This window comes from Eulemur rufifrons, chromosome 7, assembly GCF_041146395.1.
Source record: "Eulemur rufifrons isolate Redbay chromosome 7, OSU_ERuf_1, whole genome shotgun sequence".
Lineage (NCBI taxonomy): Eukaryota > Metazoa > Chordata > Mammalia > Primates > Lemuridae > Eulemur > Eulemur rufifrons.
This window is the reverse complement of record NC_090989.1, coordinates 155,329,344-155,351,244: the sequence shown is the minus strand read 5'-3', so window position 1 is coordinate 155,351,244 and position 21,901 is coordinate 155,329,344. Positions and strand designations below refer to the sequence as shown.

Below are 21,901 nucleotides of genomic sequence, written 5' to 3'. Positions count from 1 at the left end.
CCTCCAGGCTGGGCATGGTGGCTCACGCCTGTAATCCTAGCTCTCTGGGAGGTCAAGGCGGGAGGATCACTTGAGATCAGGAGCTCGAGACCAGCCTGAGCAAGAGCCAGACCCCATCTCTACTAAAAATAGAAAAAAATTAGCCAGGCAGCTAAAAATAGAAAAAATTAGCCAGGCATGGTGGTGCATGCCTGTAGTCCCAGCTACTCGAGAAGACGAGGCAGGAGAATCACTTGAGCCCAGGAGTTTGAGGTTGCTGTGAGCTAGGCTGATGCCACGGCACTCTAGCCCAGGCAACAGAGCGAGACTCTGTCTTAAAAAAAAAAAAAAAAAAAAAGCTCTTCCTCCAATTTTACATGTGAGTTACAGAGATTCAGAGAGACTAGCAGCTGCCGCCCCTGGTCACACAACTAGTGGGTGGCACAGCCAGGATGTGAATCCCAAATCTGAAGAGCTGGCTAACCTGCGGAGGTAGGAGGGACTTGAAAGGCAGACAGGGAGGAGCTGGGGGCCTAGACGGCAGGCCCAAGGTCTACAGAAGACTGGGGCTGAGACATAGTGCTAGTGGGAGAAGCCTAGTGTAGAGAAGACCACTGGCTCTGAGTTCTAGGCCCTGATCACCCAGCACCCAGTGGGACCATGGGAGCACAAACCTGGGTACCAAGGAGAAAGCTGAGGGGACTGTGTGTGTCCTGCTCTTCCCCGAATCCCCCCACTCATCCACATTCAGGGCTTGGAAGCCTTCTCTGACAGCTCTTCCAGCCCCTCTTCACAGAGTGGAAATCATACCCTGTGAGGCCATATTAGAGCCCCTGTAGTTTCTTCCCCACCCTTGAGGGAATGCCCTCGTGGCCAGCTCCACAGCTCTATGGGCAGGGCCTGCAGCTGCCTACTCTGCTGCCCCTCAGGGGCTCTGGTGGCACCCAGAGCTGCCACCTGAAAAACAGAGAAAGTCCCTAGTAGAATGGCTGGGAGCCTGGAGACCACAGGGATGCCAACGGGGCCAGCATACCATTCCATGACGATGAGGAGACAGCGCCTGCCATGATGCATGTTCTCATACACGTCCAGGATGCGTACAATGTGGGGGCCGCCAGAGGCCTGCCAGTGGTGGTCCACCTCCTGCCGGGCCTTGGGGCTGTCATATAGGAGCTGCGGGTGGGTGGGCACAGAAAGCGTCAGGCTCACAGCCCACTGCCCTCACTTTGCAGACAAGCGCATATAGGCTCAGAGAGGCCTGTGACTTGCCCAAGGTCACACAGCTTATACGGGGCAGAATGAGAATTTGAATCCAGGTTTCCTTGACTTGTGGTCCAATGAGCCTCTGGACTTTAGGGTCAGCCCTGGGCTCAAGCAGCTTGGCTGGTAGCTCAGGGAGTCCCTGGGAGGTGGCTGACAGCCTGGAAGGTCTCAGAGGCCAGAGAAGCCCCTGCCTTCCTTCTCATGGGCAGCAAATAAAGTAGGAACTGAGTGGGTTTTATAGTCAAATCACACATCAAATGTGGGACCCCAAGCCAGGGGTCACACATCCCTTGAACCTCATTTTTACAGGGAAGATGACATGGTTGCTCCATTTCCCAGGCTAGGTTTGGGAATTGTACATGTAAATCATACAGGGTGGCACGTGGCACACAGTAGGCCCTTGTGATCCTCATCTAGCACCTCTACATGAAACAAGTGGAGGGTGCTGGGAAAAGGCTGGGGAGGGGAGAGGATACACTAACATGCACATCTGCCCTACAGGCCTCAGTGTGACCAGGAGAGTGCTGGAGTGTGAGGGAAGGCTTCCTGCAGGAGGTGTCGAGGCCTGTGTCCATCAGTCCATCCATCACCTGGAAACCCAGCCCAGAGTGGAGGGAGGCAAGGCCACACTCCTACAGGAGAAAAGGTAATTAAGACTTCAAATTCTATAGGAGTGGGCGTGGGAATAAAGCTGTCACTACCAAGAAAAGTGCTTCCAAAATGAGTTGCTTTGTCATGACCGCCCAGTCAGGCCCCAGCTTCCACGGTAACTTTGTAGCCTCCCCTGGAGCTGCCGTGCAGGGCCAGGGCGACAATGCCATTCCACTGCTAGAGAGATGGGACCATCTCAAAGTGACCTGGCTGCCCAGCTTCCACCCGCATCCCATGCTTAGAGACCACAGGTGAGGATCCCAGACTAGGGGCAGGGAGGACCCTAGTTGAGGGAAATGACAGCTGGATGGAGTGAGATGTGGGTTTGGGATTGAACTCCAATGACTTGGTGTGATCTCAGGCAAATATTCACAGCCCCAAGCCACAACCCACAACTCTGAAAAACGAAGTATTAATAGGGTCATCCCTACAGGGTGCATCATAGCAAGGCAGCACTAGGTGGCAGGTGGCAGGATCCTTGCTCAGGTTAACTCAGCTCTGGGTTATAGCTGCCAACCATCACCAGAAATGAGATGGCCCAGAATAGGGATAGCAGGGACAAGCCATCTGCCAAAAGGGTTGCTCACCTAAGGCCCAGCCAGTGTTTCCTGACAAGAGCTGAGACCAAGGCTGATGCCCAAGGCCAGGGCTCAGATCACCCCTGCCCTGTTCAGTACCCTCAGGATCCTGGGCTGCCCTCTGCAGATGGGGAGGGCCAGGCCACTTTACACAAGACACCGTGGGGGCAGGCTCTGGGACCAAGCTTTCTAGGTTAAGGCAAATTGGGCCGGGGCAGTGTCCCAGGGAGGCGAAAGGAAGGCAGCAGTTTCTTGAATCTGCTGTTCCTTGGCTGGTCCTCCCCCTCTGGGGCCGTTCCCCTCAACCCTAGCCTGGAATACAGGCAGTGCAAAGAGTTCAGAGAGCCAGGGGGCGAACAAGCCCCTTTACCAGCTCTGGGGTCCCTGCTCCATGACCCAGATCAGGCTGGAGGTGTGTGTGGAGGCTGCTGTGGGCAGATGTTGCCGCCTGGACACCACAGATCCCCTGCTCATGCTGTCCTTGCCTCCCGGAACACACGAAGCCCCTGAGCACCTGCTTCCTGCTCACAGCACTGGCCACAGAGGACTCGGTCATCCCCACTCACTACACCAGCTCACCTCCACCATGTCCTGAGGCAGTTCCAGCTGGGGTGTCCCAGTCCTCCTGCCTCCCTGTGCCCTCTCCTCCTAGCCTTTGCCTCCTAGCCTCCCCCTGCAGGCCTCCCAGGCTGGCTCCTGGACCTCTTCCTCACTCTGCCCCACCGTGGCATCTCACCCCAAATTCTGAGCTCACAGCTGGAATGCTGTTGGTGGGGGGGTCCTCAGCCCTGCCTCTCCCCTTCTGACTCTTCTCCACCTATGGCCACAGACCGCTTCTCCACATCCTCCAGCTAAACACCACCTCCTCCCCTGCATCCAGGGCTTGCCTTCCTCTCCCACCTCATTTCCTGCTCCCTGTGGCCCAAAAACACTTTCTATTCTGGCCAGAATGATACACATGCTGCTCCCACACAGGCCTTACCCCCTCAAGTCTCTGAGGCTGTGCCTGTGCTGGTCCCTGCCACACGCATTCTTGCCCCATCTCCATCTCCGTTGGGTCAACTCCCTCTTTTTGAGGAATCTTCTGGGCTCAACTCAGATGTCTCTGCCTCTGCAAAGTCCCCCCTGCACATCTCCTAATGTTTTTGCTTCTGTTCCTCCCACCAGGCTGGGGCCTAGCAGGAAACACTGGGCTCCTGAGCAAACAAAGGATGGGAGGATGGATGGACATGGGGCTAGAGGGACACGGGAGGTGTGAGAGGGCGAGGAGGAGCGGGGTGGATGGCCAAGGCGGGGCCAGAGAGCCTCACAGCCTGGGCCTGTATCCCGTGCTTTGTTGAGATGGAACAGCAGGGGGAGCTGCCCTGTGGTGGAGCCTCTTGAGGCTTCCTGCCCCATTCAGCCTTTATTTAGGAACCCATTTCTCACACGGATTAAAATAGTCCTTCTGTAAGTGCCAAAGCCCTGAGAATAGGCACAGGGGCGGGGAGAGGGCTGTCCCCAGAAAACATAGTAAATGCCCCACTGGCCTGTCTGTAGGGCAGATCACGGGGGCCAGACCTTGAACCTGGGCCCACCCAGGCCCAGCTGCCATGAAATCCCCTAGGCTGTCACTCCTGATCCCTCAAGTTGACCCTGAACATAGCCCCAACCTCCCAGAGTCTCAGCTTCTTCATCTTTCTTCCCCACAGCCAGAGCCTTCTCTTCCTTCAGGACTGCCGTCAATGTCACCTCCTCTTAGTAACCCTCCCTGACCACCCTGTCTAAAAAGGACTTCTAGGCCAGGCGCGGTGGCTTACGCCTGTAATCCTAGCACTCTGGGAGGCCGAGGCGGGTGGATCGCTCAAGGTCAGGAGTTCGAGACCAGCCTGAGCAAGAGCGAGACCCCGTCTCTACTAAAAATAGAAAGAAATTATCTGGCCAACTAAAATATATATAGAAAAAATTAGCCAGGCATGGTGGCGCATGCCTGTAGTCCCAGCTACTCAGGAGGCTGAGGCAGGAGGATCGCTTAAGCCCAGGAGTTTGAGGTTGCTGTGAGCTAGGCTGATGCCACGGCACTCACTCTAACCCGGGCAACAAAGCGAGACTCTGTCTCAAAAAAAAAAAAAAAAGGACTTTTAGGGTCCTGCATTCTCTCTACATTCTTTTTTGTCTTTCCATCTATGCTTTGTTTTATTGAGGTATAATTTACACACAGTAAAATGCACAGGTCTCAAGGGTGCAGTTCAATGAGTTTTGACAACTGCACACATCCTTGGGACTCACACCCCCATCAAGACAGAAAGCATCCCAGCTCCCCAGAAAGCTCCCGCGTCATCGCCCTTTTTACCTCCTGTGCAGCACTTGCTCACAACCCGCAATTAGCTTGTTCCTCTGATAACTCTTTAAACAAACACACACATGGATATTGCATTGTCAGTGTGCCTGGCTCTGTTCGGAGCACTTTATAAATATTAGGAGGAAAGGACTCATTATCACCACTTTTTAAATGAGAAATTAAGGCACAAAGTGGGGAAGTAACTGGTCCTAGATCACAAGGCTGTTCTCCTAGCCAGGCTGGCACCATGCTGCCTCCCTCATCAGACTGTGGGCCCAGTCCTAGGGCCCAGGGCCTGGCCTACAGCACTGACTCAGATAATATCTGTATTTGCGGATTTAATGAACAAATCTATCAAGTGGGGATTAAGGGAAGAAACTCTCACATCTCATGAGGACAAGATAAAATTGAGGAGACATAACGACCTGGCCAAACTTGCTCCCACAGTCCGAGGGCAGCCTGTACCTCACCTACCCTCTCTGGTGAACCTGACTTTAACTTCTCTTCCAGGGAGCCCATCGTGACTGCTCCAGTCTGCGAGGCATTGCTACAAATTGGCCTCATTCTCACAGGTACATGACTCCACACTATCCTTCATAATAGTTGTCCCCAAGCAAGAGCTCCATCTTTCCAGGCATGAGAATAAGATCCAGGTTCTATCCCTATTCTCATATGACCTTGGGCCAGTCCCCTCCCCTCTCTGGGCCTCTATTTCCCCAATATTAAGCTGCAGGGCTTGGGCTATGTGGGGTGGGGAGAGAAGGTAGGATAACAACGGGTACCTCTGGACGGGGGCTCCTTGCGAAGTACCTACCGTAGTCCCACTCCCACATCATTGCCCCCATGGAGCAGCCCCTAGGTCTCCATGGACTTCATATCCACATACCTGAGCCCCCTGGGGGCTACTTGGAATGGGCAATGGTGTATTGGTTCCCAGTCACAGCGGGGAGGACAAGAAGATGGGAGGGGGCTTCTGACAACCCAACAGACCCCCACCCTTGCCTCACTCCTGTCCTATGTCCCCTTAGCTCCCAGGAGTCCATCAGAGCTGGAGGGTCTGTCACGGCACTTGGGCAGCTCCATAGCTCCAGCTAGTGCTCGACAGGCACACATAGACACACACAGACACACACAGACACAGATGCACACACACGGGTGAGGTGGAAACCTGGCTTTCTCCTAAAGAAGGGGACTCCTGCTGTATCAGAGCTGAAATTTAACAAGCATCAAATTGAGATGACATTTTCTTGAACAAATGACACTGCTCTGCTTTGATGTAGTGGTTTCTACCTCTCCCTTCTCCCCTCACCCTCCTTTGCCAAATGTTTTCACTTGCCCTCAGAGCCAGCAGCCAGATGGCCGAGACCCCTACTGACTTCCCCAGCTAGTGAGCTCCAGCAAAAGTTGAGAGCAGAAGGGCCCGTGCTCCACACAGATACTTGCCCGTGTTCCTCTAACATCACCAGGTGGAATGGGGGCCTCAGAACAGGCCAGGCCCCCTCACCACCTCCATGGTGTGCCCCTTCCCACCCAAGGACAGGGCTTACTTGTGGGTGGAGGAATTCCTGAGTTCCATAGTTAGGGAACAACAGCAGTATTTGCCTGTTTGGAAAACAAATTGCAGTTCCCAAAACACTCTGCTGTCCCTTATCTCATGGGAATGCTTGGTGCCACCCTGTGAGGCAAGCAGGGTGGGGCCCATTAGCCCTAATTTACAGATTGAGGAAACAGAGGCTCAGGAGGATGAAGTCATAGCCCTGGGGCCACCTGGCTGCAGTAAGGCTGGAATAGAGAGGAGAACAGGACTTTGGTGAGAGCATCCAGACAGTCCCTCCCTGAAGGGAGATGAGAAGAGCGGGTGGCCCCAGGTTGGAGAGGCACTGGCCAAAGCCACAGCTTGCACAAGACTTGAGAAGCTTGTTCTGAAATAAATACGTGCAAGGGTGTGTGGGTGAGTGCATATGGGGGGGGGCGGTGTGGGGGCATGAGTGTACATGGGAACATGGGTGTGTGCATACATGCATGTGTAGGGGTGCATGCATGGGTGTGTGGAGAGTATGGGGGCAGAGGGATTCATCCATCTGTCCATTTATTTATAAAATATTTTCTATTTCTCCAAAATGCCTAGCAGAGAACTGGCCACAGAGAGATGCCCAAGAAAGACTGGGGGTCTTGCTGTCACAACTCAACCTGTCTGTGACAGACTTGCCCAAGAAGGTGACTAAGCCTAGACGCCTCCATTCAGACCTTCTCTCCCACTGAGGCCCCATATTCACTGCAGGGCCCAACACCTCCTGTTGCCCATAGCTGGAAAAGCACTGTCTTCCTAGAGCATCAAACAGAGCTGGGATGCCTGCAGTGATTCTTGAGAACCAGCCCGCAATACCCTTTTCTAGCCGCCTCCCAGTCCAGGAAGGGCCACCTACCCGGGCCCACATGCCCACCCACATATCAGTATCTCCATCCAGCTCGCCCCAGGGCTGGTCTCTTCTCAAATATAAGTGTTCACAGTATCTCCATCTGTCTCTCACACACACGAGGCGCCCAGGCCACCAGGCTGAACAAGCAGCTTCTCCCAACACCCCCACCACAAAAACCCCAACCTTCACATCCCCGGCCAATTAACCTGCAGCCCTGGCCACACTGCTCTGCAGCCCCTGCTGAAACACCCACTCTTTCCAGGGAAGAGAGCTGACTTGTAATCTCTCCCATCAATGCAGCAGTAACAAATTAAGAAGCTGAAACTCTGGATTTCATGACAACTCACAACCTGAGAGACATCAGCCCTACAGCTGATGAAGGGAATCGCCTCCTGGAGGCCAGGGATCTAGTTCCTCTCACTGCCCCACGAAGCACTCCAAGTCCCATTATTGCCACAGGCCCTGTTTATTGACAACAGGATTTCACGCATTTTATGATGCTAACACATGACACACGCCAAATAATATAAAAACAGCAGATTCTTTTTGGAATAAAGAGAAAGATAAAATGCATCAGAAACCCATTTAAGTTCATAACTATAAACAAGGACAAATTTTAATCCTGAGCTTCCTGGAAGTCTTGGCAAAGAAGGAAATCAAGTAGGCTCTGTTACTTTTATTATCCTGTGAAGAGAGCACATTCATTGAACTTTTTCCAAGATCAAATTCTGAAAGGGATTTAGTATCAAACCTGATATAAGGGAAAACCTGGCAACACCTTCCACAGCAAGTTTTTAAAAGATATAGACCCAAATGAACATATCTAATATGGATTCCCCCATAAAAACTGGGGCCAGCATATGGCACTGTAGCCTGGCACACCTGCCAGGAGTGCTGAGGTGACATCGCCAAGCCCATTACTTTCTTGGGATTTCTCCTTTGTTCTGTGCCAGAGGACAGAGAGGAGAGAAGTGGCAAGGACTGGTATGTCCCCCAACACTGTCTCTCCCAGCCTCAGGCAAGGGCAGGCTAGAACACTGAAGACTAAACCGCAGTGAATATGCTCAACGCCAGACATTCAAGCAGCAGAACAGAACAGAATGTTATAGAAAAAATTCGGTTTCAACTCACATTCTTTACATTGTGGGGAACCCCTATTCTCTACAGAGGGAGGCCATGAATAAGAAGAACACTTTGAACCTACCATACTCCCTCCTTGACAAGAGTTTTAAACTCAGCCATCTCTGGGATTGATCCCTTCCTGCTCCCAACTGTATGATTATTTGGGATTGTTTTCCCATGGGGACACATCTCCAATTTTATAAGAGGTAGCAATGCAATAGCAGGATTTATTCTAGAGCCAGTTGTTGAAACCAACAACTGGTTTGTGTTACTGCCTTGTGTTACTAGCACCTGTGAGGGTTATTAACACACTTGGCCCTGGCCAGCACTTGTGACCACTGCAGGCTGCTGTGACCATGCTGTGACCACTGATAGCATGGGCCACAGCCTCAGCCTCTGCTCTAGGGGCAGACATCAGGAAGGGACTGACCTTGAATTCAGAGTTCAGAAGCAGGTATTTACTTCTTAAGGCCTCAGCATCTTCCCTATAAAGCTGGAGCCCTGCTCCTGCCCTCCACACCCTCCCCTTTCTCCAAGGGCACCAGTGCTATTTGGAGAGCTGGTAGTAGTGTCAAATCTAACTTTTTAGCCACAGTTTCAAATTAAAGCCACAGGCATGTACCATTATTCTCTCATACACTCATTTTCCCAGCTTTCGTAGCTCATTAAGGGAGCTAATGGATCCAATTTTGCAGCCATGGATTAGTTGGCCTCACGCCAGACCAGACTTTGCTTCATTAAGTTCTGACCACATCCTGTCCTCTGTCTCACCCTGTGCATTTACCTCTTATCCTCAGAGGCTCAGTTCCAGGGAGATCAGCTCACATGATACCATTGACCCCAAATGCCCAGGTCCCAGACAGATGCTCAGAGAATGATGGAGTCAGGTAGGATTAGTGCCCCCTTCATAACAACGGTCTCTGCCTGGTGCTCAGCCAGTACTTGTGCTGACACCATCTCATACGGTGCTTACCACATCCCAAGAAAAACCAGCAGCGTCCTTTTACTTGTGAGGAAATGTCACTCTGAGAGATTAAGTGACTTGCCCAAAGTCCCACAGCTAGGTAGTGAGAGTCAAGACTTGAACCCAGACCTGTTGGCCACTAGTCAGTGGGGACCAAGCAGACAGCTGCTTCACCCCTTTCTCATGCAGCTTTGGGGCTTGGAGTACGCACTTGTCCCCACAAAGCCAGCTGAGGGAAAACAAAACAGGAAGGCCCAGACGCTTCTTCCCAGAGCTTGGCCCCACATTCCTGGGTCTAGACTGGGCTCTGCTACTCAGTGTCTGTTACGCCAATGGCAGATGTTCAAGGACCCTCCGTCCTGTACCAGGCATGTTACACCCATTAGCTCTTGCTCTTCAACAACTGCATCTTTAGCCACCATTTTCAGCTGAGGAGACTGAGGCTTAGGGAGGTTTTATGACTTCTCTGGATCCCATGGTTCTCACATAGTAACCTCCAAGTCTGAGAGTTCTTTGGGAACCAGGATTCAACTCTCATCCCCAGGGAAGGGGATCCCTTCCCACTCCTACAAACATGTACTGGCCCTGCCTAGAGCCAGGCCTAGAGCTGGGGCTGGATATGCTGCCACAGGCAGATTTGGGGGTCTAGGAATGAGTCATTGCCAACTGGGATGCTCAATGAGGATACATAGGCCTGGGAAAACTCGCCCTGGCTCCTCTTCCCTTCTCCTTTCTTTCCAGAGCCAGAACCTGGCAGAGCGGGCAAGACAGGGAAGTCCAGCCCTCCTGAGGCAACTACAGAGCAAGGAAGACCCCTAAATAACCACTCCACTTGTAGGCCAAGGCCAGGACACCTGATGGGAAAGTGGGTGGCAGCTGACAAGCTGAAATCTCCCTGGCCACTTCCTGCTGGGAGAACAGGGAGCAGCTGCTGACAGGAGAGCCAACACAAGTTTTGAAATTAAGTCTCAAGAACATAAGACTAGTCCAATCTGCTAAATTTTGATGGACTCAGTTTGTCTGCTGCCTGCCAGCCCCAGACAACCTGGAAATGAAGGCAGAAATGCCAGGTCTGGCAGGGAGGCAGGGAAGTAGTGCTTCTAGAAAGAGGGAGCTGAGCTAGGCTCCCAGCAAGGGAGGGGGAAGGACAGTGGGAACATGAGTGCTAGTTTCAGCAGGCCAGTGGGTCCCAGAGCCCCCGGCCAGGGACCATGCACTGCTGGACCAGCTGTAGCCACAGGGGTTCAGGTCAGACAGACCTGTACACAGAGGACAGTTCCATCCCCCACTCACCCTGGGCAGGCCATTCAACCTCTCTGAGCCTCACTGGGCAATCTGGAAAGTGGGGACAGTTACAGTACTCATGTTCCCAGGTGGCCATGAGGATGGAATGAGAACACACATATAGAGCTCAGATTAACCCAGTGACAAGGGCATATTGAGTATGTTGAGGGGCTACAATGTCATGGACGGAAATGGGTTTCAAGGTTTGCTTGAGGACTACTGGCTTCCGGATTCCCTTGGGTCTTCCTGAAATGGGCTTATACTCTTCCCTCCTTGTTTTTCAGAACTCAGGAAAATCTAGGTGCAGCCTCTGGGACCTAGGGGAGGCAGGCCCCTTTCCATCCAGCAGGTCACAGGAAATGGTCTCAGATCCTCAGAGGAGCAGGGCCATACTGGGCATTTCAAAGGTGGACCAAGGATTATGAGTCTATGAATCCTGTTTTTCTGTGAAAGGCTCAGTAAGTAGGGGGCAGACCCTCCAGGGTAGGGAGAGAGTGGCTGATCTTTGGGAGGGGACCCTGGAGAGTGGCAAGCAAGGCTCAGAGTTGGGGACCCAAGCCAGAGAACTAACCAGGTTCTTGGCTTTGGTCAACTGCAGGAGAGGGCATATTCCCACTCCCCTGTGGCAGCCCCCCACTCTCCCAGGTGGTATACCCCTCGACTCCTCCATGTATCCTTTGGAAGAATGTCCCCTCTGCAAAGTATGTGACTATGGGCCAGTCCCTTAAGCTCCCTGAGCACCAGCTCCCCATCTGTGAACTGGACTTGCGCTCTCCTCACACATGGGCCCTGGTTATAGGTGGGGAAAGAAGGCTCAGAGAGAGCTATGGCCTCCTCCCCTCTCCCGGAAGTTACACAGCAAGTAAGTGGCAGGATCAGAACGCCCTCTGCCCCTGACAGGTGTGGGATGGCAACATTCTGCCCACGGCCCTCCTGCAGGAGGCTGGGAGGGCCACAGAGACCTCCTGGGAGCCCTCTGAGTATATACTCAGAGGATCCAGCTTCTATTATCCTCCTTTAACTTCTCAGAGGAAAAAGGGATTTTTCTGTCAAAATCAGCTACATAATTTGTGAAACATTACCCTGGTTCTATTTCTTCTATGACAGTGTAAAAATAGGACATTTTCATCATAAGATTGGAAAATTTTAGCAAACAAGTGTTTTGTTCTAATCTCAGAAATAATGGCTCTTCAATGGTCCCTCTTCACGAAGAGACCCCACCTTGGCCATGGAATATGTGTCCCCAACTAGCCCACTATGCTTCAGTGATGCCCACATAGCTGGCACAGAGTTACAGAGGGCAGTGCCACCCTCCCTAAGCAGGAGTGACCAGGGTAAATGAGGTCACACCCAGGTGACCCCTTCTGAGGCACCCAGCAGGCCATGCCTCTGGTCAACCCCGGAGAGAGGGAACCCAACACCTTTTAGCTCTCAGAAGAATGACAGCTGGTCTCTCTCCTCTGGAGGAGACGTAACAGACGTGACAAAGGAATAAGAAGTGTGGGTGGGGGGTGCACTGGATCAACTCCAGAGGCATGGCACAGAGCCCTAGGGAACCTTCCGCTCCTGCCCTCCACACTGGCCTTCCTGAAGCCTACATCTCATCAGCTCTGCATCTCTCCCATGTCTCTTGGCTTCAGCCATGTCCTTGTAGCTCTCCACACAGGCCTAGGTGAGCACAGGCAGTCATCGCCCCACTCAGGCTCCTCCCAGGGCCAGCAGGGACATTGGCTGTCCAGGCTTCCAGCTTCCCCTGGCCCCTGGTCCCTCTCTCCCTCCTGCTCCTGTTCAGCCAGAGGGCTCCCAAGATCCCAACACCTAGCTGGCTCATGGAAGACTTTCCTAGTCTCCAATCACGCTATGGAGCCATGGCGATGAGAAAGGGAGGGGAAAAGGCCCTGCCCTCTAAGGGACCAAGGTGATAGCCTGCCAGCACTGAGGGACACCTCTGCCATGGGAATGGGCTGCAGTGACTCATCCTCACTCTCTAAGGCCTCCTAGGGTAAGGATGCACCCTAGTACTGGCTCAGCCTAACTCAAACATTTAACTGGCCATGGAGTACAGTGGAGAGGGGTCCTCAAACCTGAGTCATAACCCCAGAGCTCCTGTCTGTAGCAGAACACAGACACTGCTAGTAGCGTCACCACAGCTGACTGTTTTCCTGGCAACTGGCTTGGAAAAGGCACCTTTGATGGCCAGTCTCCATGCTGCTCGTCTACTTGGAAGAGCAGTCCCAGTAGGCAAGGTGGGTCCCCACACCCGCCAGCTTCCCTGGCACTGCCCATGGTCACTGCCCACCCAAAGTGTCTTCACAGCCAGAATGAAAGCCCCTGCTAAGCAGAGCACCCAGCCCCTCATTTTACAGATGGGCAGACTGCGGCTCCGGATCCCCAGCTGAGCCAGGATGTAGGGAGGGATGGCTGCCAACCAGGCCTGGGTTCCAGCCCAGCCTGGCATGTCCCCATTATGAGGCCCTAGGTGAACTACTCTGCCTTTCTGAACCTCAGTCTCTGCATCCATGACATGGGGGTGTGGTCACCTGCTCTGATTCTGCTGTTTGTATTTGGTGTGTAGGAAGCACTCAGCAAAGTGGATGCCTTAATCCCTATCCCCCGGCCCCAGTGCCACTGCCTGCCAGAGAGCACCTGCCAGCCCCTCTGCCACATCCTGAGAGGGGGCTGCTTATTTTGGAGGAGCATCTATGAGCAAGCTATGGGTCTCTCATGGAGGCTGAAGCCTTAGGAATGGGACAATGAGTGTGGCAGGTCAAGGCCCTGGCCTCTCATGCCGCTGAAAATAGCCTCTGAGTTTTACCAAGGTGAGGGCAGCCAGGTGCAAGGTGTGGGCTAGAGTCTCAGCTAGCACAGCGGCAGCTCACACTCATTTCCCCCTCTGTGAAATGGAAGCAGGTTGCACCTCCCATCTTGAACATTTCCAGAGCCCCCACCGGCTCCTCCTGCTGGCTCTGAGGCTCTGACTCAGGTCAGACCCCAGCCCCCTCCCTCCCCAACTGCAGCCGGGGAAGCCTGGGGGGGGGCCATGATGTGCATGGTTCCACACTGTTGTCCCAAACTAAAGTCTCAGATCATTGGGCCATAAAAGAAGACCCAGCAACAGAGACCACAGCTGAAGCTGACTTCCCACACTTCATGGGGGGGACGCCTCGGGTTACAGCTCTGCCCAAAAGCGCCTGACTCCACTGTTCCCACTGCCAACGCTGCTGGCACCTGGTGATGCTGGCAGCAGGAGGGGACACTGTAGTGGCATGGGTATAGCCAGGCAATCCTCATTCCTGTCCCACCCCCACCCTCCCCTGGGGCAAGGGGGAGGGAGTTGCAGACTGGCTAGGATGAAGCCCCAGCACCTGACCTGGCCCTGTGCTGTCCTCTGCCTGCCCTCAGCCTGCCTGTGCAGAGAAGAGGCCAGCCAGGCCTGACACACATGAGACAGGCAGAGTGGCAAGGCCCAAGAAAGAAGGGACAGAGCGACAGCAGGGGAAACAGGCAGGAAAGGAAAAATGAAAAGGGTGAGGAGGCTGAGAAGGACAGATAGTGCCATGAGAAAGCAGTGAGGACAAAGCCCTAGCCTAAAGAAAAAGGCAACCCTAATACCAAACCTGTATCAAAACCATAATCCATATTCTCAGCGTCTCTGGCCTGTCCAGTGCTGAAAAGGCCTCCTGAGGCTCCTTATTCCCCCAAACAGATGCCTCATATTCCTGCTCTAAGCAAAACCTCCATGGTTCCCACACAGCGGGATTTTAATCACAATTGCACAAGGCCTAATCTACTTAGTTCCAAAAGGGAGGGAGGGCGGGGAGGAGCCCAGGGCCCAGAGCTCCCCTCAAACCATTATTTCCTGTTCCACAAGGGACTGGCTTCCTCAGGTACAGGGTGAACCCAAGAGAGTCCTCATAAAGGCCACAAATATACCAAAAACAAATGCACCCAGGCCACCCACAAGAGAGCCCTGCCCTCTGAGAGTGTCTGCCGGCCTGCACTGACTCATAGCATGAAAGCAGGGATAGTTACAGCCCCAAGACTGGATCCTGCCTCCTGCCACACATTCAAAGCCAGGGTTCAACTGTACCACAAAGGTGATGGTTTTGCAAAAGATTCCCAAACTGCCTTTTGTCCAGGGTCACTTGGGGAAAGGTGACAAAAAGATTTTAAGCCCAGAGTCCTGTTCCTCTCTCAATCCCAGACAATGCCTCTCATCTGGGGCCACACAAGATCTCTAGTAGATAGAGCAAGAGCTGCAGAACTAATGTTCTTCTGGGAAAACACTGGAGCTCACAGGACCAATGGTATCACTGCCCTGAGAGCAGCAGAGGCTGCCCTCCAGCAAGTGCTTGATGTACACTCTCTCTATGACACAAGTATGCTTGGAATACTCCCCTTACCTAGGGATGACTACTGTCCTCCGCTCTTGTCTGGTGGCCATCACCCTTGGATACACAGCAGCCAGCCGCTAGGCTGGAACCAGCAGAGGGTGGGGGGCTGCCAAACCAGATGCTCCAACAGCTGCCCCCCCCAGAGGTCTGCCATGATGATGTCCCAAAGAGAGGAAGATGAGGGATATAAGTAGGAAAACCATTCCCTCAAGTGTGAAGCTCAGAAGAGATATAACAATGACTCTGTTGTGATGGAGACCAGGTCCTTCCCACATAGCCTGAACAACAGCCCAGGTGATCTGGGAGCCCTGTAGCATCCTTGGCAATGGCGCTCTACCCTGCAAGGCCCTACACAAGTGTCTCTATCTCCAAAGAGCCCTTCAGCCACTTGTTAGCTTCCCAGGGCTTATCAGTCACATCCCGCCAGGACACAGGTCTGCGAGTGGGAAAGTGGTATTCCACAGCAGGTGCTGAGTGTCTAAATCAAGCATGCTGTCATACACACACACCCCTTGTGCCTTCCACTGTCATCCACATCCTTCTCGGACCAGAGGTCTGGATTAAACTGACCACCTCTTCCAGGAATCCTCCCCTTGCTGGCCCAGCCCAGAGAAAATTTCCTCTGGCCCACTCACCAGCCTGACTTCCTGTCTATGGCGCTCTGGGCTTTGCTTGGGCTTTGCTCTGGGCTGAGCTTATCTGAGACTCACAAGGCCTGGGACAAGGCACATTCCCCTTCTGAGGCAGCCCCACAGCCATCATGGTCTTTGTGTGCTGACCTTGTAGGATCACCACCTGTCCAATCACAGGCATAGAGTTCCATACAATGAGGAGAGTTGGGCAGATGTAGGCAAACACTGGCAGCACCACTTGGGCCCAGCTGGGGCTGCCAGGGCTCCCTGTGGAGACATGGAGGACAATGCTAGTATCCTTCCAGGGGTCAAGTCTCACAGACCCACTCATGTCCCCACAGACTTGCATGAGGTGTGAGATGACTTAAATGCTAAGACTCTGGCAATCAAACTGCCTAGGCTTGTGTCTCAGCCCTGCTACCTACCAGCTGGGTACCTTGGGCAAATCACTGATCTCTCTGAACTTCATCCATATAATCCATATAATGGGAATGATGGGAGTTAGGTAAGACAACATGTGTTGTGCATTGGGAACAGGACCTGCCAGACAGAATGCTCTGGAAAACTGTTAGCTATTTATGAGAGTATTAGAATCCACAGCTCTAATATCTCAAGCCTGGAGAGCTTGCACCAGCTCCTGGATGGGTGGGAAAAGATCTTAGACACCCAGAGGGGATCCTGGGAGTGGGCTGGGAGTGCAGATTCGAAAGCTTGGAGCAAGGCCAGCTAGGCCTCTCAAAACAATCAACCCCTGCCTAAAATTCCACTATTTGCATTTTGTAGGGTTTGATGCCGTCCCCAGGACCCTCATTAAAAAGCAAATTGCCCACCCCTGGCAGTTCAGAAGGCTCCAACAGCATGGTAACACCAAGCCCCTCAGATCTTTCCTTCCAGGTGAAGAACAGCCCGTGGAGAACCTTGGGTACCATGAGACCATTTCCAGGGACTTGGTTGTACCAGGGCTGCCAGCCCCTCCACGTGCCTCCTGATTTGTTGACTCTAACAAGTGGCCCTGCAGAGGCTGATCTGACTGGTCTGGAGATGGCAGGGGAGGGGGTGGCAGCTGCCAAATGAGAAAGGGACTGACCTGCCAGGCAGCTCCACCTGGCCTCAAATCCAGCTTGGCAGCACCAGCCCCAACAGGCCAGCCCCGCCCATGAAGCAATGGGCACTGTCCCCATCCCCCCCAGGCAGGGTGAGGCATCCTGGTTACTGGGCTCCGGGTCCTCTGCCACCCTGCTCCCAGCTCTGCATCTGACTCACATTCTATCTTCCTCTTGGCATTATGGTTAGAGAGAGCCCCTCTGTCTACTGCTCAGAGGTGTGGCCTAGATGGCAGGCAGGGGGCAGAAATGGCCTCATGGATGGGCATTTCCTTTCTCCCCAGACCTTCCCTATGAGGTCTGTCTGGGTGCAGTGGGTTCCTTTGTGAATTCCCAGACCTTAGCACAGAAGAAACAGCATTTCTCTGTGGCTTACCTCCGAGATGCAGTCAGAGAACCCCTCTCCTGTGGAGACAGGGAAACATAGGAAAAGATCAGCTCTCAGTGGCTCCTTCCGAAGCTCAGTGAGCCAGAGCATGGCTATTTTAACAAGGATTTATGAGCCCCTGTGCCAGGCTCTGGGCTCAGATGGTACAAGAGGATTTTAGGTGTCAAAGAAGGTTCCATTTCCTCAAAGCCAGGGACTCTGGACAGCTTCTTGGAAGAGGTGGCATGGGGCTGAGTCATGACAGATGGGAAGGGATTCTGCAGTGCTGCAGAAGGAAAGACATCACCTAGGGTAGGAAAGACAGGTGGGCTAGACTGCAGAGGCCTCGAATGTCACACTTAGAGGCTCAGAATGTATATGGTCAAGTCCTCAAATCTCTGTGTGATCTCAGGCAAGATCTCTTCCTGCTCTCCAGAACTTAGTTTCCCATCTGTCAGAAGAAATGTGCCCTCTTGTGCTTTGGGGCATCACTGAGATCCCACACACAGAGCAGCCTGGCTCACAGCAGCCATCTGGCACCAAGGGCAAGGGCATCGTCCTGGGCAAGGCAGCCCCAGCAACCTTCCCAGATCCCGGGGACCAGAGGGAAGATGTTCACTGCAGAGACTTGCCCCAGAGGACTCTGTAGGGGTCTCCTGAGCATATGGATTCCCCCACCCCCACTGCTCCACTGGCATTAAAGAAGGGAAGAGGAGGGCAATAGGAACCCAGAGAGGCTTCCAACATGCTGCAGTGGTCAGAGGGGAAGGGCCCCCAGCCCCACAGTCCAGAGTACAGGGGCGGGAAAGAAGATCCCATGGGTAGACCCCCTATGTCTCCTCAAGGTGTTGTATTGCTTTTATTAAAAGTACTAAGTGCCATGGTCACTTCTGCCTGCCAGGAGGCCGACAACCACAAGTGGACTGGGCAGGAAGTCAGGAGGGGAGGGAATCCTGGCCTCTGCTGCACCACGCACCCCCATTAAGCCATGTGACTTCTGACCAACTTCTGGGTCCCAATTTTCACACAGGTGACAAAGCTTGAGGGGCTGTGTCTTGGATCTGGTGGGATGACTGACAGGTGACAAATCTGTAGGCCGTGCCTAGTTAGAGGTAAAGCTGAGGAGTACCAACAAACCAGACAGGCCTGGGAGGGGCACAAGCAAGAGGTCAGCAGGAGCAGCAGAACTGGACCCTCTCTGAGAAAGGCAACCCTCCAGTCCCTTCCATGGGGCAGACGAGTGCTTGGGGTCGGGTGGAGAGTAGAATGGCTGCAGCAGCAGCAGAAGTTGACCTTGGAAGGGAGCCACTGAGCATGGGCAAGGCCAAGATGGAGCGAGCCTGTGACCAGGGGCTGAGGGAAAGGGGAAGAGGCCCAGCTCCCCAGGAGGGAGAGGCCCGCTCCTCATAGGGCCTCCACAGAATAGCAACAGCTACAGGGACAGTAACCACAGCTCTTCCTGTTTGATGAGGCTGCTTTGGCCCAGGCTTCCTGCTAAGCACTATCTGCCGTCTCAGGCATAACAGCCAAGAGGACAGGCATGGAAAGAGATGGGCAGAGATGGATTGAACAAGTTCAGACTATAAGACACTGGCAAGACCTGGCATATAGCCCTGGGGATGCAGAAAGACGCAGAGCCCATGACCTTTACCAAGGCTGAGCTAAGGCAGCTGGGGAGGGGGTTGGGACCCATTTATGAGCAGCTAAGCTCCCTGGGTCCCGGCCTGCTCATGTGCTGAGGTCTCTAAGTCCTGGCCCTCCTGGACAGAGGGAAGAAGCTATAAGTGGGGAGATGCTACCTCCCTCCTCATGGTCACAGCTACCACTCACAGTACAGGTAAAGTGACCGTCCCAGAGTTATGCTAGCCCAATCTTGGGAGATAATGAGAGCCTGTCTAGCTGGGTATGGACTCTAGGCTTGGTCACTAGGGAGACCAAGAACAGGAAGGTGTTGGGGGAGGGGAGGGCACATCTAATCCATGTCCCCCTTGAAGGCCAATTTAGGGCCAGTCTTGAAGGTCCCAAGCCAGTAGCTCCAGCCATGCTCATCCATAAAGTCTAAAGGAGTACAGAGGGGAACCCACTCCAGGCCTGCCCCAGTTCCCAGTCCAGAACAGGGAGAACACTGAGGCCCCAGCTTCAAATGGAGGTGCTGTGGAAGTTCTTGCAGTCAGAAGTTCCCCCAAGTTATTTTTCAGACACAGAACCTATGGGGAGAGGGTCCAGGCTCAGCCCTGTTTAAAGCTGGGATTGTCTGGGCCCTCCTACCCCATCCCAGTGTCTGGACACCACAGGGGCTGGCCAAGCTCAGTCCTGGCTCACAGGGCCAAAGCCTTGGTATTGAGAAGTGGTTTTCTGGCCTCAATCAGCCCCTCACCTGCCCAGGCTGTCCTTAACCCTAGGGCAAGTAGAAGGGCTAACTGGTGCTGAGGGAGAGCATAAAGACTCTCATTCCTAATCCCCTCACCCCCATCTGCCCTCAGAACAGCTACCTTTTCCCTGAAGGACTCAGAGAATTCCATGCCTAGGATTCCAAAAAGCTCTCCCCACCCCATTCCACTGCTGGGTTAGAGAGTCCAGCCCTAACAGCCCAGCCTTGATTCTCCCTGAGACCCAACCTCACGATCTCCTCCAAGTCCACCCTGGGGAGACAATCTCCTCCATTGGTTCTAGTGCTTCTGGGAAAGACACAGAGAGCTAGGCCCACGTCCCTGCTCAGTGCTTGAAGATCCTGTACCCTAAATTAGTCCTATAGCCATTTCAAGCCTGTACCAGGTCCTGTGTCAAGCACTCTACATGCATAATCTTGTTTCAAGCTCACAACAACCCCTTATCTTTCCCCATGAACAGAGGCAGAAACCTGGCTTCAAGAGTCTAGGATACTGTCCAAGGTCACAGAGCTGGCAAACACACACAGAAGTCCCTGGAGCCATATCTGTAGGACTCTGCACTCAGACTCATAATAACAAATTCTGTAAAATGGGAAGATCCTTTGCTGTACTTCTAACCTCCAGGAACCAGTCTCTCTGCCATTCAGGTGGCCATTGGCACAAGCTACAGATGATTAAGGTTCCTAGTGATGACAGATTCAAGGGATTCTGGGTATGGGGTGAGGCCCTGGGCCCAGAACTGTGTGCCTTAAGCCAGAACTGGGTAGCTAGATCAGCCAGCTCAGAACTCCTACCCACCCACCCCATTCCACCTGTATCAGCGGGCCAGGCCTCCAGGGATCCTATAGTCTGATGTGTCTAGATGGCTGGCCCACCCTCTGCCCAGGAACTATGGTGGGTCAGGCTTGGAGCAGGGCCTGTCCCTTTCAACAGTGACTCGTCAAGAGCCCATCAGCCGCCTCCTACCCACAGGTGCAATGGGCATCAGCCTTACCCACCAGCCAGTCCTGGGAGGCTCACATCACTCCAACCCAGGCAAGCAGGGGCCACAGGGAGGAAGTAGGCCCACCCTAAGCCTTGGTGGGGGCTGAGCTTCAGGCAGAGGGAAACTCAGAGGAGCTTCTCACAGAAGGGGCAGCCAGGCTGAGCAAGAGCCCCCCCTCAGGCCTGAACACATAGGTGCGGCCAGAACTCCAGAGTCAGAAGCCACTCCTTCCCTGCTTCCGGGTACAACAGCCCTACCCATACTGACTCCACCCATTGCTCACTGGGACACCCTGAGCTTAGCTAGGCTAAGCCTCAGTTTCCCCATCTATAAAACAGGGAGGACCACAAGCCTGACCTTAGAAGAGAATATGAGGACTAAACATGACACTACACATAGGAAGCTTAGCAGGGGCCCGAGACACAGCAGACTGCACCCACAAGCTTCTGCTTTTGGACCCTCCAAGTCGCCCCAGGCCTCACTGAGGGGGGTCACAGACCTTCAGGGCACACTTCTGCCCAGTGCGCCGTTGGAAGCACTCCAGCACCTTGCCGTTCACACCCAGGCCCAGCACCTGCTTGGACAACTGGTAGTCATCGGTCACCGCGTACTTCTTGGGCTCCCGCCGCCCCCCGCAAGCCAGAGCACCGCCCAAGCTGGGTCCGCCGTGTGCAACTGGAGGGAGCGCAGGACTCCCCTGCTCCTCTGCTGTTTCGCCGTCCATGGCCCCCGCGGGGCACTTAGAGGCGGCCCCAGCCTGGCGCGTCCAGGGGAACCTGGGGGAAAGGGGAAAAGTGAGTCCTGCCCAGACTTTTCCAACACACCCCAGCCTTGGAGCCCCTAAGCCGGGCTGGGCTGTGGGCCTGGCCCGGGACAAGTTGGGAATGTGGGGCGAATGGCCAGGGTACAGACGTGCAGCAGGGGTTGGTAGTCGCTCAGCCGAGCATAACCAAGTCCTCCCCGGGCACGTGTCGAGAAGGGAAGTGGCCAGGCGCCTAGTGGCAGCGAAGTCCCTGGAGCAGGCCGCAGAGGGGGCTCAAGGAAGGCGTATCTGGCTAGGGCGTACCTGGCGGCAATGCACCTGGCAGAGGAGCTGGCGAGGGGCAGGGGCGGCGGTCCCGGGAGCTGGAGGCCGCGGAGCGCCCTGGGCCGACAGTCGTGCAGTCGGCGCCCACGTGACCCCCACCCCACCCCGCCCCACGCGTCATCCCAACTTGGGGCCCCGCTAGGTCAGCCTTAAAGGGCCAGGCGGGCCCCAGCTGGGCGGAGCGGGAGCCCCTAGTGGGCCCCGCCCCCAAGCCGGGACAAAGTAGGAGGTGACGCTTCCTGAGTCGGTGTTTTCTCCACACGCTGCCAGGTGGCGCTGCGGTTTGGCTTGCTAGGCTTCCGACCTCCCTAGCGGTGACCAACCGCCAGCGTACCCAACTTCTTAATTCTTGCCACCATGCT

The 21,901-nt window shown here is 54.1% G+C and overlaps 1 protein-coding gene across 1 annotated transcript in view; it reads right to left on the bottom strand.

The window, feature by feature from the left end:
* Positions 1 to 21,615, bottom strand: part of MAPKAPK3 (MAPK activated protein kinase 3) — a 29,562-nt gene extending 7,947 nt beyond the window's left edge. The window contains exons 1-3 of the mRNA XM_069473667.1: positions 21,519 to 21,615; positions 20,952 to 21,228; positions 1,013 to 1,152 (exon numbers count right to left, since the gene is read on the bottom strand). Of these exons, the coding sequence (XP_069329768.1) occupies positions 1,013 to 1,152; positions 20,952 to 21,176 (365 nt within the window). The 5' untranslated portion in view covers positions 21,177 to 21,228; positions 21,519 to 21,615. The remainder of the gene's footprint in view (positions 1 to 1,012; positions 1,153 to 20,951; positions 21,229 to 21,518) is intronic.
* Positions 21,616 to 21,901: the final 286 nt, after the last annotated feature.